Raw genomic sequence first — 17,429 nt, 5'->3', positions numbered from 1 at the left:
AGAACACATTCTCATAACAGTGAGCACAAAGAAGTGGAAGATTGTGCCGAGTAACTGTGGCTTTGTGCAGTTGTGCATAACAAGAAGCAAATCTGTAGAAAATGAGCCCTGATCTGGCCCTGAACGCAGCTAAAACCGCACACTGAAAGGTGTCTTCACTGCATCTGCACTCACAGTGACCTGGAAAAGATTTCAGAAAGCTATGTGGTGTGTATCTCCAGGCGAGCCGTTTGCGAGACTCATAAATGGCAGTGAAAGATAGACAAAAGACAGACTTGAGCTCTCTGCGCAGCCCTCTGCTCCACGTTAGAGAAATCTGGCCGCCCGACTGTGTGTGTGAACTCTTCCTGAACCGAGATCTAAGTCATACGGTGATAAATCATCGCGCGACACACAAACTCCGCCATTTACAACCGAGGGAGCCTATTTCTGGCCTGCTTACCTTATCCTCTGACGACCAATGCAGAGCACCAAGCAATATTTTCTCATTCAGCGACGAAATCGATCAAAGCAGTAATCCAGAGAAAAGTTTAAAGGCAGCGCTGGCTGGGTGAAGCAGCAGCAGCAGACTGCGCCCTGCCATACACCAGGCATTAGCAGCCACAACAAAAAAGGGAAGAGCCGAGAGAAACCCCTTTCCTTTTTTCCTTTGCCTTTTTTTCCCCTACTCGACGTGGATGGGTAAACCGAGATTACGAAAGCAGGCGTGAGCAGTCGGGTCAGCGAGATAAGAGTTATCTGGCCCCCAGATCGAATTTATCGTCATGCTATAGAGCAATGGCCAGGGCTTCATAGCAACATCAAACTCAGCCAAGGCTATGCTGGACTATGGGATCCTTCACCAGTACCATGCAGACACCAGTGAACTGCCCCGAACCAGAGCGTCACCATAGACAAGAAAAATTATGCAAATGAAGTAGCGCCTTGGAAAGCCAGTTCAAATCAAGTGGCTGCCTCTCCTCCTCCCCCAACCAAATGTGTCTAGAAAAAACAATACATCGTTACAAAATAGCATTGAAGTCCATCCCTGAAGTGTTTGAAATCTTTTTGTTATTATTTACTCCACGTTCAGGAGTGGAATCATGAGCCCAGTGGAGGAGATGTTGGCAGAGAGGGGAGAATACAAAGGAATAATCAAACGCTGACCATGCTGCCTTTCCATTTCCATGGAACATAAAGGGCTTCTATCCACTGCTTAATCATTAACCTGCGTTACTGCAGCTAACCCTCAATACTTTTGGCACAAGGACGCGCCTTTCGTTTTCATTTCAGCGTCAGGTATTCCACTGTCTGCATGGAGAGCACAACGTAATATAAATTTATATATATTTTAACATCAGAAAGCACAGCAACCTCAGATCAAAGCTGCGCTCAGTGTATATCAAGGGAAAACCCCACCAGGAGCAGGGTGTGAAAAATGGGGAGAAGTTTCATCACCAAAAGGCAAAGCAGAAGACATGCAGCGAGGAGCAGGGGGAGAAGAGAGCCGGCAGCTGGGGGAATCCCTCTCTGCATGCTAGTGCTGCTTTTCTCAGCCAAAAAGAATGAAAAAAAAAATAGATTTATGTCCCTTCAGCTTCCCCGGGCTATAAACACGTCGAGACCTGCAGCTTCTCGGCTGTTTTCAGTCTCTGGGACTAAATTCAATGACACAATTTAAGAAAAGAAGTGTAGAACACACAGACGGCGTGGGAGGATGAGTGGGACAAAAATTCACGCGTAAGGATTTTTATCTTAAGCCAACTCGGCTATTTCTTTTACCAAACCAGAGGAGCCACGTTGTATAATTATTTACCTCTTTGTCTTTTATTAAAACGCTGATTCGTCTCTTTATAATGTGACACTGAGCGGAGGGTTAAACTTCAATGCGATGGTGGCGGCGCGGCTGTGCACGATAAGGCGAAAAAAAAAAAAGAAAAATCTGAAAATGATGGAAGAAAACACATTTTTTCAAACTTCAGTGGAGAAAACTGGAGCAACTGCACGCAGATGGTTTTCGCAGAAAGTCGTTGTTAGTAGGAGAAGGCACCGCTCCAAGAGCAGCGATTCCCCTCGTCACTTTTATAGTGACAAATTACACCACAAAGACAAGTGGAAGAGAAGGAATTATTGCTCTCGGGCTGGTCATATTGCTGCTACAAGGAAATGTACAAGCCATGAGCTGCTTCCCTGTCCCTGCCACTGCTTTGGTGGGCGTGTGTGGTACTTATTAGAAATTGAATAAGGATATCACCATCAAGCATTCATAACACAAATCAATAAAGATATATGGACTTACCTAAAGCAGTTCAAAGTGTCTCGGAGACCGTGCCTGAATTTATTTCTTTCTGCAACGAGGAGTGGAATAAACCATGTAAACAGATGATAAAAAGGACAGAAACAATACTTTTGTTAACATCACATAATGGCTTTTTACATGTTCTGTAAATTATTATATATTTTTAAACATGCGCTTAATATGTAGCTACTTAGAAACTGTGATTAATACACAAATCAACTTATTTTTATGCGTAATTGTTTGTTTAACTGGCGCAAAAAGAAACGTGTGGCGAACAGCTTCAAACAAATCTAGTCAAACTCGATGCAGACGTTTAAAAAACAATTACTGTAAGAGGCAAAATGTAGATTTAACAGCGAGCTTCATTACTGTTAATAAAATATTCATGTTTAGCTGTATAGGAAGTATGAAATCTGCATTTTGCAACAATTTATCTTCCAAAATAAATCCATCCGTTGAAATCACAGCACCAACAAACGAAATGCATAAACAAAGGCCGTAATGAAAAACATTACAACCAGATATTATTGCAAATCAGCGAAATATCTCTAATAACATAAAACTGAGCCTATGCAAATAACGTGTTTGCTGTTTCCCTGCTGGCCGGTAAGCATTTTCTCCACAAACGGATCGAATAGTCATTAGCTCTGGCGCACCATCTTCCCCAAGTCCCTGCGCCCATAAATCAAGCAGGAGCACCGTGACCTCGGCGCGGCCGCGCGGTCCTGGATGGCACTCCGTCTTCCATTATATCCTCGTTTCCCCGGCGGAGCGACACAACCTCACCACTTTCCACTAGTTTTTATGGAGCTCATCTAGATGTATCATTTACACACTAAAAACCCACATAAAAACAGAAGATGGTTTGTTTTATACGACACGTTGTTTGGGTTTTTTTTTCCATGGAAGCCGATATTTAAATGGCCGCTTTATTTACAAAATGTAATGGGGCTATTTATTCAAATTGCTGCTCATGATATGAAAGATGTGATTAGAACAGACATATTTCATTTTTTATTCCTTCTCTCTTCAAAGTTTACACTAAAACTGATAATGGATTTGTATTGTGTTTAGCCTAAGAGGCAAAATGAAACAAAGCCTGAATCTTAATGACCCAGTCAAATGCTAAAATCCTAGGCTATATAATGTGTGTTCTGCAGCCTCGGCCTGTTTATTTCGCATGATTAACTATGATGAATCTCTGATATTAACAGATAGGTGGATATCGATAGCTTCTTGGTACCTGTCTATTTCCTCGCCCTGCAAAAAGCCTGGACCCCTTCTTACTGACCTCTGCCTCACGCAGCCATAACTCACGACAGTAATGAACAATCGGCGGAAATACCTCAAAATAAAATCCATCCTCCCAAAGCTCGGGCTCTGACTCAGTCCGCGTGGAAAAACATATCCGTCCGTGACAGGAGTATAATACATCCACAAACCCGGGATCCTCTCTCTTTCACTCTGCCTCTCTTCTCTTTTTTCTGCCCCCCCCCACCCCCGACCCCCAATAAACAAACTACAAAGCCCGGACTCCCCTCACGGAAAGTGGGGGTAACCCGCATATAATCAGCATCATATGGCCAGACCGGGGCTCCGGTTTTCTTCCCCGTGCCATAACATCGCGCAGTATTATGCGCCCTGCTCACGTGACGCAACGTCAACTTAAATCCCTTTTATTTGAGCCTGTGAATCATTAATGGAGGCAGTCATTGCCCCTGAGGAGAAACGGATCGGTTTGGAGGGAGAGAAAAGAAGGGTATGTGACACTGCAATGTATCTGGCAGAGGAGCAAGTCTCTCGCAGAGAAGCAGCTTTTCCACGTGTCGCCCATTTAGAGGGAAAGACTGTTCTGTCAGTTTTAAAGTGCCATATATTTGGTGCCTGTTAGCGGCTGAAAGAGCTAACCCCGTTGTCCTACGGCGAGTTTCAAGAGCAGCCCCACTCTGCGCCAGGCTGAAACCAGGCTGAAACCAGTTTGTGTACAGTGTAGAGACTGGAGAGGGGGCTTTCCTTGCAAAATACCATTGAAGGGTGGCATAATGATTACATATATCTCCAGTAAATACACTCTCCTTTCTCTTGAACAGCACTGCCAGTGTTATAGAGTGCATTACAGAAAATTCAACTCAATATCGCCCCCCTGTTCTCACACTGTCAGACCTCGGCTGTAGTACTACTAAGTCAGTCTGCTTCTCCATCAGCAAACGCCTTTATGCTGCTGTCTAGATGGAGACAATGTCACACCTTTTACCTGTCCTATACAATGAGGGTGTGCGTCCTGGTGGTCGTGAGGAGTGCGTGTCAGTCAGCAATGAGCGGAAAGTGGAGGTGAGGTGACCAAAGAGCAGGCTGCTCGACCCCGCTGATCAGTACATGGACCCCCATAAGACCGACATGCACTTACGCGTTTCCTATTACCAGCTGAGTGATGGTAGAACATATAACTTTGCGTGAAATAAGGATTTTGGAGAGGTTGCTGGAGTGCGTGCTAAGCCACAACCCTGTTCACCGTAAACCAGGTCCTATCTGAAGACTGTGGCATTTGAGCGCCTTGAGAAGGCATCTGGCTGCAGCTACTCCAGATATTGCCAAAAGCCTTAGCCCGGAAGAGCTTCTCTCCTTGTGGCACCGTTTGGCGCTTGTTTTCCGTCAACACCCAGCAGCGGGCGTGGAAAAATCCCACCACAACTATTAATCATTCGGGGCGGACATAGACAGCATCCCACTCCCACACCAGCCTTTGTCTTCTCAAACTACTACTACTTGAGCGGTAAACTTTTAAAAGACAGGGAAAGAAGCAGAGCAGCTCCTATTAATTCACCATTACCATTTCTAAAACTGAAGAGGACAGGAGGGATGATGATGAGAGCTGAAATCAACTTTTACGCACGGTTTTTAGACCCACGGTTCTGAAACTAGGCTGTTTCTCTTTCATTAAACAGAATGTTTATGTCTGCAACATGTCAGTTTGTTCTCTGTCTGTTCCACAGCTGCGAAGCTGCCATCAGGATTACATGGCTCGAGATGACCGTGCACTAGAAGCTGATCCCACGTTGCCTTTTGCCACCGCACCTGAACTTTTCCCTGACCCGGACCGGAGTGGGAAGTTATTTCGGGTTCAAAAACAAGGAGAAGACGGGAACCAAAGGCCCTGCAGCTGGTAGCCTACTTTTTCCCCCACTTTTTGTTGCACTATTTCCAGATTTGCCCTTTGCACAAAACAGTAGTTGATTGATTATGTTTTATGTTTTAGCATAAAAAAGTTTCAGAGTTATTTATACAGATCAGGGCTCCTTATCACTGTCAGCGTGGAGGAGTTAGAGGCGCAGAGCTCTGGATGTTGGCCAGACGGCGGTCCATATCTTCCCACAATGTTGACACTCCGAGCTCTTAACAGCCAGGCTTGAGTTACCGATACACTCAGCCGAAGATAACTCTTTCTGTGAGGTTTACACCGGCCAACATCAAGGCTAATGCGAAATTCAACGCCTTAAACTGGAGTCATCTCTCATGGACACAGACCAGCGCTGGGACGGACTAGGGCAGGGGGGATTGTGTTTAGTCGGTTGTAATAAAGACATTTGAATTTTCACATTGAACCTAGCGACTCTTTATTGTGACTGAAATGTTCCCAAATCATTTGTGTTTATAGGTGAATATTGAGGGTAAGTGCAATAATAAAAGATAAAGAAATTATTGAAATTACTATTATTATATTATTATCATTATTATATAGTAGTAATAATGAACATTACCAACAGCCTAAGGACTTTGTTAATATTTAACCTGTGTCTGAAGTGGCCATTGTGTTCACTCTTTGAAAGACTCACAGTTGTCCTGACAACTTTCAGGATCAACAGATAATCTATTAAAGCCATTTTAAAATATATTTTGTACAATTTTAAATTTTAAAGGAGAATTAGCTACATATATTCATTAGTGTTAATTAACCAACCTTATAATGTCAAAATCCATGAAAATGGCTATTAAAGCTTTTTGTTCCATGCTACAGTCACTTTGAAGTCAACATTTATACCATAAATTCAGACTGTTTCTTTTTATTATTATGCATGTCAACACAGTAAGAATATTATTATAACATACAGAGGTTTCAGCTACACTACATTTTACCTCTGCAGTCACGTGTATAGTATCAGGTCAGTTTCAACACATTTGCACATTTATTTAGTCTCATAACAGGTTAAATGTACAAGTTGAATGATTTGAATTCTTGGTTTGAAAATTTGAGTAGGTATAAAAATATTTACCGTCATATTTATTGATAAATCCAAAGCGATGCAAAATTAAACTATATTTTACACACGACGTGTTAGTACAGACAGCATCCACAATTTATATATGAAATGTAACAAAATATTAGTCAAAGATGTTTGGTATTAAAATAAAGAAATGTGTCTATTTTTAGTCTAACAAGGCTAAATATGATTTCAGTAACTTCAGAAACGCTGGAGCAATGTAAGGTGGGTATAAACAGATTTCAAATCATATTACAATAACCACAAACACGCGCCTATTATGAACCCAAATCCACTTCCGGGATATTTTGTGCATTTTTTTTTTGTCCACGACACTAAAAACTGAAAAATGAAAACAGCCAAATGTACTCACAGGTCATGACGGTCCAGCAGACGGAGCTTTACCAGGGGAGAGGAGATCTGACTCGCACACTGCAGAAGATCACTTCAAATGAAAATAAGGCAGATTTTCAGATCTATTTCTGACCCCGGGGCATTCATTATTCAACAAGTCACGTGAACGGGACGAATTAAAATTTCAGTACATTGGAAGTGACCTCTATTCGAGTATCAAATGACATGAAGTCTGTAATTTAACTAGTTAGACTTCTTGGAGACTGCGCAAAACCGGTGTCAATCAGCCTCAAACCATCTTCTGCACAGGCCCCGTGTCTGCAGCGAGTAGTGCAGAGCATGTAAGGCATTGTTTGATGTTTCTGAAGCAAATTTAATCTTTTTCTATTTTTTATTAAGGAAACAGATGGAGTTAATAAATGTGAAAGGTGTAACAACTACATCATTTAGGTTGGGAAGCTAATATATGCTAAACTCTACAGTGCAAGCGCTTTGACTCTGCATTTTACTTTGGGAATTTGGGCGAATGTCAGTTTTATCTAATTTATTATTACATACACTGCAAGCGCATTCATTATGCCATTACTTGCTTAAATATTGTCAAGAAACCATCAGTGCCAAAACATATTGAAATCATACTAAATTACTGGCATTAGGGGAGCATGTTTCTGCTCATATCAGCCTCTCTGCACGGCCTGACAGGGGTGTTTCAGTGATGAATGGCAGTGGACCTGCGTCTTAAGAATAATTTTGGGAAAATTCATGGCTGAGATTCACACCTAAACACAGTTTTTGTTTCAGAGCTGTCTCTGGGCAAATCTTAAATGGGAAGAAAAAGCTCGCGCGGCTCTCAGCGCTGATGTATGGTCTGAACACTGTGTGTGTCGAAAGGTCAGGGGTCAGAAGAAGTGCTCTGAGCCGGTGATTGGCCAGAACCGGCCGTGTCCCCTGGCTGAACTCTCCATTGTTTGGATGTAGCAGGTAGTGACCAACACTCACACTCTGGTGCACTGGCAAGCCAGATCAATATGTGTAGTCGGATACACTTAACAGTTTGGGTTTGGTCTTATTTTCCGTGTCAGCAGTAAAGCCAGTAACACTTAGATCGCACAGCTGATACCTGCTTCATTCCTAACACAACTCATCTTAATCCACAGAAATGTGCATGTCTTTCATGGGCATTTCACGGATTAGAACTGCAGCAACCAGAGAACAAAAACACACAATGGAATCAGGTGTATGAACACTTTTTAGGCAATGTATTAAACATGAGCGTCCTACTCACAAAAAGATCACACACATACTGAAAATGTTTAAAGCTGTACCCTCAGTATAAATCTTCATTTTGAAACACTGCACAACTTTCCGCCCTGATCGACGCGTTAAATCTTCTCTGCAAATGAAATATGGCAAATTGTTCTTTTTTATTATTCCAAATCAGATCAAATCCAAAACACCTATGAAATATTTTGAACGTGAGGCGCAGTAAATTATCCAATGCTCTGACGTGCTGTCACAGCTTTACGCACGCATCTCCAACACCGGCCAACTGATTCATATGGTAAATAAAAAATTATATTTAAAAAAAGTCCACCTACTCAAATGAAAACAAGTGGCATAAAAACATGTTTGAGTTTCAAATTGCCATACAAAAAAAAAAAACGTAGGAATCCATAAAAAGGAAGCAAATGAATGCCACTGTCAATACGGCTTTAACCAAACACGTTTCTTTGGAGTATTTTGCAATGACAAGATATCCCAAGCCATGTCAGCCTTATATGTGAAGTTTTTTATTTATTTCACAAGGACAGATTGATCCTACACTAGCCTACATCACAACGGTCAATACTGAGACAGCACATACAAATATTCACAGTTTAGAACACAGCACAACATGGGACGCACTAGCACAAATAAAACTGGACCTCACAACACCAACAAACATAATTCTACTTGCTGAAACGCTTTCCTTATTTGTGCCTTCATTATGATTTGTCTATGTACATTAAATGTGAAAGTCACCTGGACTACATTCAACAGTAAACCGACCCACTCAGACACACAAACTACACTGTTACTCTGCCTGATGCCTCTAAAACAGCTGCGTGGTTTTCTACACAGGCATCTACAGAGTTTCTCTAAATATCTTTCAAGTATTAGAACTTTCCATGAGCAATAATAAAACAAGAAAAAAATAATACTCAAAGAAATCATAAAAAAATGACTTCAAACTTACTTTTACCTCACTCAGTTTTAACTGTAATGATACATTTTGATCGAAGTCCTACGTTTGAAGATGCGTAATCCTTCTTTCATAATAATAAACAAATATATAAACACTTTAGTTGCCACCGTGGCAATTAAAGGTGAATTTCAAGCTTATATGAAGAGGGCGAGGACGACCGAAACAGGGAAAGGGTACAAAGGACATGGCAGGGGCCCAATGGCAGAGGCAAGGTGAAAAGAGATAACACCATGTGTGTAAAATACTGAGAATCGGTCCATCAAATTCCACTTGTGTCATTTGCCATCTCAGTCTGGATTGGGTTTTTAATGGGGTGGGGTTCGTTCGTGCACTATAGACCTGCGGTGCACGGCGTGGGGACAAGCTGCTGGCCTGTTTTAATCTGCTGCTGCTGCTGCTGGGGCCCCGAGGCTGAGGAGGAGGCCGAGCTGGAGGAGCGGATCTTAGTATTGGGAAGCTTGTGCTCCTTCTTCCACTTCATCCTCCGATTCTGAAACCAGATCTTGACCTGGCGCTCAGACAGACACATGGTGTGCGCAATCTCCACCCGTCTGCGCCGGGTCAGGTACCGGTTGAAGTGGAACTCCTTCTCCAGCTCCAAAGCCTGCTGGCGGGTGTAAGCAGTGCGGGACCTCTTGGGTACTCCTCCATTGTAACTGGCATTGACTGGAGGGGGAAAGAAAGCCATACACAGGCAGGCAAGCAGGTGTTACATGCAGGCTGATAGCGTTTATTCCACACGCATAGTGTTAATCCACTGGACACGATACACGACTGACAAACTACAATACATTTCTGGGTTTGGTGGGAAACTGAAGCCGCTTTGTTTATTTGACTCTTGTCTTGCTTCAATGTATGAGCATGCCCTCAATGTGGAGATGCCGAGTGTACAAGCACTCGCATCCAGGGACAAATCAAGCTTAGAAATGATTAACAAAACAGCGGGGATGGATATTACAGTTTGGCTAGGCTCCAGTTCTGGAGGTAGTTTGGGTTAAAAAGCAACAAAGGCACATGGCCCCGACAGACGAACACAGGCAATAAAATTTACGAGGGTCCTTAATTACCAACCCTGCTGCTCGATAGTCGTAAATTGCTGTTGTAAGGGCTGCTACTAGTGCTGCCTCAATAGGCTTGCGTGTGTTCCAGTGGTTGTTTCTCAGTGGTTCCGCTATTTAACCGTGACGATAACTCACCGGTGCTAACGTGGACCTTTTTCATCCAAGGATAGACCACCGGCTCCTTGCCCTTCGCTACGCCGGGATATACCTCAGTGGTGAGGCTGCAGTCTTTGGCATTTGCCCCTGCGCCACCATCTGGGGCCGCGGTGAGGCGAGGACCGTGGCTCTGTGGAACCGGTTGCGGCTGTGCATGATGGCCATCGCCGAAATCATCGAGTCCGGTGGCGGGGACGTTACCGTAATCGTAGCCCGATTCTGTGTAGTTTGACCTCGGATACGATGGTTCGTCGTGATGGGGAAAGCCCGTATCTTTTGGCCGCTCGTAGTAATCACCGGGATTGGGGATGTATCCGCTCTGCTGATATTCGTCGCATGGAGGAAAGGAAGGCTCAATATAGTTGGAGTTTATCAAGTAGGAACTCATGGTCATTAATTTGTGAAGTGCAACAATACTAATTTTTATCGCGCTGTCGTTTTTCTGATCTCCACAAAACCCTCCTACTCCCTGTCAAATGTACAAAGTTGCCTGGTCACGTGTGAAGCGCCACCAATCACCGCGTGTCCTGTGGGCATCATGTAAACAGGAACCAATGGAAAGCATGGCACTGGTACCACCAACACTGCTCGGACTGGCTTACGTTGGTGTTTTCCTTATTAAATCACAGTATATAAAGCAAAAGCAATCAAGTAACTTGTTTACTGCAAGGGGCTAAACTTGTGTGGGAGAGGCTTTCAGGCATATGAAAAAAAATCTCCATCCTCTGAAACTGAAAGTGAACGTGAAATTCCAGAGAAAATACAGACTGTTCACAAACAAAAGACTATTTCTGATATAGTCAGTCACATAAACAGCGGATGTTTGCGTTTACATTAGGTTGAATCCTACTAAAAATGTGAAGGAGCAAACAAAAAGCAGGGCAGCACGACACTACAAAGTATGATGTTGTATATTCAGACTATTCAAGTGACTGAGAATGAAAACAGTGCAAGTGCACGAGCTTCCTGACCAAAAACTGACGAGCCGCTGCTGTGCGCACATCCAAGGCTGCATAAAAAGCATCAGACTTATGCGTCAGTAAAAATCGCCCATGACGCCCACATAAACAACAGATAACCCTTCTCGTGTTGCACGTCTTTGCACATGCACAAGGCCCCTATGTGTTCGTTTCATATCGTTCTAAATGCATGAACGTCTCTTTGCTGCAATTTCTCAGGACACGGCAACAATTTCAAACTATCTCTGGTCTGTGTTTGTCTAATAAAACCACATCACACCCTCCTGGCACTCACCGCACGCCCATCACGTATTATCAGTTCTGCTGTGTTAACTTCCACTGCTCCATCCAAACTTCCAAGCTCATCCAAACACTTGCGCACTGGTATCGTGCATTAAATCCAGATGCCAAAACTCTTCATGGGATTGTAAAGCAGAGCTGATCATTTACAGTAAGAGACGTCAGCCTGAATTACTCTTACAGCACTGATAAGGTCGTGTAAGACTGCAGCTTTGCAAATCTGTGTACATCTGGAAATATATAGAAACTTTTACCAGCAACAATTTGCCAACACTGCTATAAAAATCTGAAGTATGTTGGTTTCCTGCAGAATTACTATACTGTAAACAACAAATGTTAGATAGAAACATAGTCATCTGCTATAACAGTGAAAATATGCTTGAAATAGAAAGGGCAGCAAGGGGTAAATGGACAAATAGTCAGACGTAATAATAATAATAATAATGGTAATAATAATAATATAGATTTAATGTGATGTGTTATTTTAGGGGAAGAAATTATAAGAGTTATTTTTTCAGACATGTAAAAATATTAGAGAAATAAACAGCATTTTTATAAGGGAGGAAACAGAAAAATCAGACCGTGCTCCTCGCCATCAGCCATCACGTCCAGGTCCTGTTTGCTCTCCATGTCCGGCGTGGTGTCGCACTGTATCTGTGTCCCTTGTAGATGCAGCAGTTCTTCACAAAGCTAATCCACACTGTCCACGTCAACGAGGCCTCTGCATGGAGAAACGAGAAGCCAAACTTCGGAAATATTGAAAGCTTTCTTTCTCTCTTTTCTTTTCTTTTTTTTTCTAGTCCCCCCCACCCTCCACCCTTACCCAATTCTATTCGCTCCCCCGAAACAGAGATAACTTCTGCCTGACCCCAAAGTGACACCGTTTCCATTTTGTTTCTGATTAATCTTCTCCATTGACAGTCTTTGTTAAACAACAAGGCGTGCCCCCTTTCCAAAAGAGGCGACATTTTCATATCTGTTAGACGCACTGACCTGGGGTTCACCCCGGACTTGGACTTCAGTTTCTGCAGGGCCTGTTCAACTCTGGGGAGTTGGGGGAGCACTTAGGGCGGGCCAGCGCCCAGGAAGGTCCCTAAAGGGTTCTTTAAAATGTGCAAAAGCCCTAGAAGTATCTAGAAAATTATACTCTGAACTATGGAGAAGAGTTTTCTTTCTAGCCACAAAGGTTTACTGAAAACTGTCTGTTATAATCATTATTAAAAACGTGTCATATTTTTTCTCTGTGGACATGCCAGTGCAGATTTTAAGAACAGGCGACTTCAGTTTTTCCTCGACAACCATAAGAAGGCCTCCGTTTTTTCTCTCTCTCTCTCTCTTCAAAAGCTGCCTTTTTTATTTTATTTTTCATCTGAGCACATTGTTGCTGTGGGGCAGGGCTGCTGATACCCTGTGTATCTTACAGGCTATCTGGCACCTAACTCACTGTAAATGGCAGCTGATGTACGTTCAGCCATATATCCACTGTATCCGTATGGCCAAGAGACCACCTGAGAGGCAATATGTCAACATAATGTCAGCGGTAAGACGACTTCACATGATATCTAAATTTACAGGCTGCTGCCATTATATTATACATAGGTCCTGTATAAATATGGGGCCAGGTCAGCTCGGCTATTATCCACTTAGTCTAAGTTACCCTTCCGTGAATAATCTGTTTTTACAGGTCTTTCTACTTGTTGCAACGGACTACCTTTCCCTCTAACATTCAGCTGTGAATAGCTTTATTTAAATATGTTATTATGTTGGCCCAAGAATCCGATTTAAAGCTACAAAAGCAGCATTTCAGATAACAGCCCTGTTATCTAGCACAGTCCTGAGAGACCCCATTGTACGTTTGAATGCAATAAAGCAACTGGAGGTCCCTCCAACGACGCAACTTACACCAAATTATAATGGCATAATCATCATCCAATTGAGCGCTGGACTAAAAGGCAGCATTTGGAAACAATGTTGAGTGAGCTTACACTATCTCAGCAATTTTACGCAAAATTGAAAGGCCTATTTTGCTCTTGATGTCTGCACAACAAAACCCTCACAGGCTCGTGTCAGAGATTTTATTTGAGGACAGGATAAGCTAAGAGCCAGATGACGGCTCTCCCTTTCAGAGCGTATACTGTGAAGTGAAGGTCTATTTAACCAATATACATCAAGGTGACAGTTTACTGTAAATTTAGATTATCAGAGAAGTGCTGTGACGATGGTGACGGATTGCAGATGGCTCTCACAAGGTCTCGTGTCTATACGCAGCATTGCATGACGGGCAGAATAAAAGATTCTCTGCATTCACGAAGCCAAGGATACGGGCTAGGAGACACCTTTCATGGCTTTATGGAAATGTTTTGATATAATCAAACACTGACAATAAAGTATTTCTGTCTTTTGCAGTGTGACATGTATAAGCGCGCTTTACGCCTCTTAGTTATTACTGCAAGTCTAACACAGAGAAGACTGGACGAGGGTGGTTATTAGCGTTTATATACACCTGCAAATTCTGCAGCATTTAATGATAGTTTGGAGGGGGGGGGGCTTCCATCCTTTAGAAAGTGCAGGAGAACTTATTCCTCCAAAGGAAGAGCTGATGTTGCGATTGAACGTATTGAGCCAGAAAACTGTAAAATTTAGACAATAACGCAACTAATCACATGTCACCAGACTACTTTGGTAGACTGTGCCCTTTAAGGCCAGATGTGCAACCACACAGGCCGCCGTGAATGTTTGTATTAAAATAATTCAAACACATCTGCAATACAGTTCACTGCTAAATAAAACAATCAAAAAGTCTAAACCTGTATTAGTTTTTTTTTTTCAAAATACTAAACCGATTCTATCCTCCAGCAACAACCTTCTGCTAATCAAACACTATTAACCTTTAACTTTGACTTACCTAAGGTAAATAACACTTGTCTATTATTAAAGCGCAGAAAATTTTATGACATGGATGCCGCGGACTGTGTGTTCAATTTCTACAAATGTGTTTAATTTTTGCATGGAAACGCTTTGAATGTGAGGATTTAGGAAATAAAGTGTCTCTTTTTTTAAAACAATAACATTAAAACAGAAATACAGCGTTTCTGAATTCGTAAGTGACCAGATATGCAGAATGCAGTTGTTATTTTCATCAGTTACTGCAGTTGGAAAGTTGTTTTTTTTTTTTTTTTTGTGGAATAAATATAGTTGCCGGTTGCGTTTATTACGTTTTGCATTACGTTTTATTTGAGATAGACTTAGATTGTGGCATTTCCTGCAAAATATCACTCCATGATTATCGCATTATTTTGTTCTTGCTATCGTTTTGTTTATCAGCCATCTTTTATCATTCATATTTTTTATTTCTTCATTGGGCTTTCGCGCCTTCAGCTAAAGGACTGAGTAATCCAGCTTGCTCTAAGAAAGAGCCGCGTCCATTTCCAAAAGCATCAAAGAGGCCCAGTGAAAATTAAATAGGCTACACAAAAATATAATTTCTAAAACTTTCTCTTTATGAGTAAAAAAAACATCTGTGCCATTTCTGTTCTCCAAAAAGCTTTCTATTCAGTTCAGCAGGAAGAGAGGGGCTAAATGTTTTTTAAGGGGTCCGGGGGCTCAATTTGGGGGCTGTGGGCCTTCCCATTACCCTGTGACCGGGTCGAAGGTATCAATCCTCAAAATGCAAATTTTGCCCTCGTCCCTAAACATATCAAATGCAATTTATTCAAAGGAAATTCACCAATCAACCGCCCTAATAAAACGCCAGCCACTCAATCTTGTTGCCGGGGACGGGTGGGGGGTCCCCTCCCCCGGTCCCAAACGCGAGGTCACCGCGCTTCCAGGGTTCACCTGGAGTGCACCGTGCAACATATGTAATTCAAAGCTATTCTGTCTTTTGTGTGGAGAGTCAAGATCGCTATTATAAGGCTGGCATCAAGCTCCGAGTGAACAGATGACGGAGACTTGTTCAGCGCGTAAACTTTTGACCCCAATTTTTCCTCCTCTCCTCATCAGTCCCAAACCCAGGGAGATATCTGGATCTCTTGAAACGAAAAAACAAGATTTGAACACCACGTATGTCTCTTGCCATGATGTTGATCATTTTCACATATTCATAATTAGAAAAGGATGCCAGCACAAGACTTAAAATGCAATTGTGTTTTTGTGAAGTTTCCAAAGAGAGAATGAAACAATAAATCCAATGAGCTACCACTCAAGACTAATAGGCCCGTAAAATATGCAAATCATTCATTAGCATTATGGAGCAACCAGAGCAGCTAAAAGTCTTTGTTGGAGGCAACACTTTAAGTTAGAGTCCCCCTCTCTCCACCGCACAGCCTTTTCCTCCAGTGCAGGGTGTTACCAGAGGCGCTGCTTCCTTTGGCAAATTCATTTTTACCCATTATGCTTATAGGCAACGCCAAACAAACGTGTCATTAACGCGAAGGTTTGGGTGTGTGCGGTACCGTGCGCGGTACCGTGGATGTGTGAGTGGATTTCCTCTCTCCATACAGGAGAGTGACAGTGAACTTGGCCTAAAGCGAGCTCTGCTGGTGGCTCTGAGAGGATGCAGATTTATCTTGGTGCTGTGGCTGACCTCCAGATGAACCTACAGCGCTCCTCTCCCTCTCTCTCTCTCTGCCTGGCAGTACGCCGCACATGGGGCCCTGTCGAAACATCTCATATTGAAATATTGGCATAGGTTTTAATCTCCAAATAGCGGCACTGCCAATGTGCCTTATTTTATATTCAATGTGCCTGAAATCAAACTGGATCAAACAGGCCGGTGACTTTACATAACAGTGCGAAACATATAAGCGTAAAACCCAAGGATATTAGCAATGGGGATTGTAATAATCCAATAATTTGATAATCAATGCACCCGCCAAACTATATTTCTGCTTGATTTAAAAGATCAGCCATTTCACTTCGTTTTTCCAGATACTTTTCTCCACCGTGACTAGTTTTCAAACGCGTTGTCATTATAGTATGTGTGGAGAAGGCTTCAGAAGTTCTTTAACGTTATATATAAATGTGTTTACACTAACCTGCTCATTTGGAAAATATAGAATAGTTCATCCAAGTATATTCTCAGTGTGATGGAGACCTTTGCGCCAAAAATGAAACCTTAATATTCAGGTTAAAAAGGCAGAGGTAACTTATGCAAATCCACCAAAGTAGCAGCAGGTTTACAAAAAAAGCCGAGTCGTAATATTACTGACTGACAAAACTCATAAGACAAAATATCAGCCCGCTGTGAAATTATTTGGTTATTTTCACATTTTCGTCTGGAAATTCCAAACTAGCAACGAGCGCACTGAGTCAAATTCCTCAGATGCAAACGCTCAGATACAAACTAAAATCATCTTATTTTCAGGTTATGTTTTTTTAGATCTGCGTTCAGTGGCGGTGGGGACCGCTATCCCCCAAGATCTGATCGGACAAGAGGTCACCACAAAGCGAGAGTGACTTTTGAGAGGTCATCTGAACTTTTCAACCCCAAACACAAAACGACTTGGCTGACACCAAACGGAATTCCTTTTCAGATGTCTCCCTGCTGTTATTTGTTCCCATGTTGTGTTTACTTGACACTGTTTACAGCCTGTCCTAAAGCCATACATGGTGCCAGGACGCAGAACGCATGTGACGCTCAGCAACACAATTGTAACTTTTTTTTTTTTTTTTTTTTTACAGCTTCAAAAAGTCATCAGCGCGTACAGAATCCAATCAGCCTATATAGCTGTATATCTGTAGGCCTGCATTAGAGCATAACTTTATCAAGGAAATCCACACAGTCCACACCCCCCTTGGAAACTTTCTGTCTGTTTC

At 42.4% G+C, this 17,429-nt stretch overlaps 3 protein-coding genes across 8 annotated transcripts in view; all 3 read right to left on the bottom strand.

Annotated features, from left to right (window-relative positions):
• The window catches only part of hoxa3a (homeobox A3a), a 31,101-nt gene that overhangs the window by 6,961 nt on the left and 6,711 nt on the right, over positions 1 to 17,429 (bottom strand). Inside the window, exons 2-4 of one of the 6 annotated variants that reach the window (XM_026299671.1) lie at positions 12,194 to 12,333; positions 6,911 to 6,982; positions 2,279 to 2,327 (exon numbers count right to left, since the gene is read on the bottom strand). The gene's annotated coding sequence lies outside the window, so the exon portion shown is untranslated. Of the gene's footprint in view, positions 1 to 442; positions 1,335 to 2,278; positions 2,328 to 3,623; positions 3,719 to 6,910; positions 6,983 to 11,607; positions 12,334 to 17,429 lie in introns of those variants that run through there. The other 5 variants (XM_026299674.1, XM_026299669.1, XM_026299670.1 and 2 more) reach the window with 5 other exon arrangements.
• hoxa4a (homeobox A4a) lies at positions 6,992 to 10,250 on the bottom strand. Its single transcript, XM_026299681.2, has one exon. The coding sequence runs from the start codon at positions 9,822 to 9,824 to the stop codon at positions 9,468 to 9,470; it is 357 nt and encodes a 118-aa protein (XP_026155466.1). The 5' UTR covers positions 9,825 to 10,250; the 3' UTR covers positions 6,992 to 9,467.
• On the bottom strand, positions 10,262 to 10,741 carry LOC113126267 (homeobox protein Hox-A4-like). The gene has a single exon (XM_026300226.1). It carries the CDS (start codon positions 10,739 to 10,741, stop codon positions 10,262 to 10,264), a length of 480 nt encoding a protein of 159 aa, XP_026156011.1.

The sequence above is a fragment of the Mastacembelus armatus genome, chromosome 11 (genome assembly GCF_900324485.2).
Source record: "Mastacembelus armatus chromosome 11, fMasArm1.2, whole genome shotgun sequence".
Taxonomy (NCBI): domain Eukaryota; kingdom Metazoa; phylum Chordata; class Actinopteri; order Synbranchiformes; family Mastacembelidae; genus Mastacembelus; species Mastacembelus armatus.
The sequence above is the reverse complement of the archived record's forward strand: the minus strand, read 5'-3'. Positions and strand labels throughout refer to the sequence as shown.

What these genes read in the sequence shown, in the direction of transcription:
- hoxa4a (XM_026299681.2), bottom strand. Translation starts at nt 9,824, where the DNA reads ATGGCTTTCTTTCCCCCTCCAGTCAATGCCAGTTACAATGGAGGAGTA.
- LOC113126267 (XM_026300226.1), bottom strand. Translation starts at nt 10,741, where the DNA reads ATGAGTTCCTACTTGATAAACTCCAACTATATTGAGCCTTCCTTTCCT.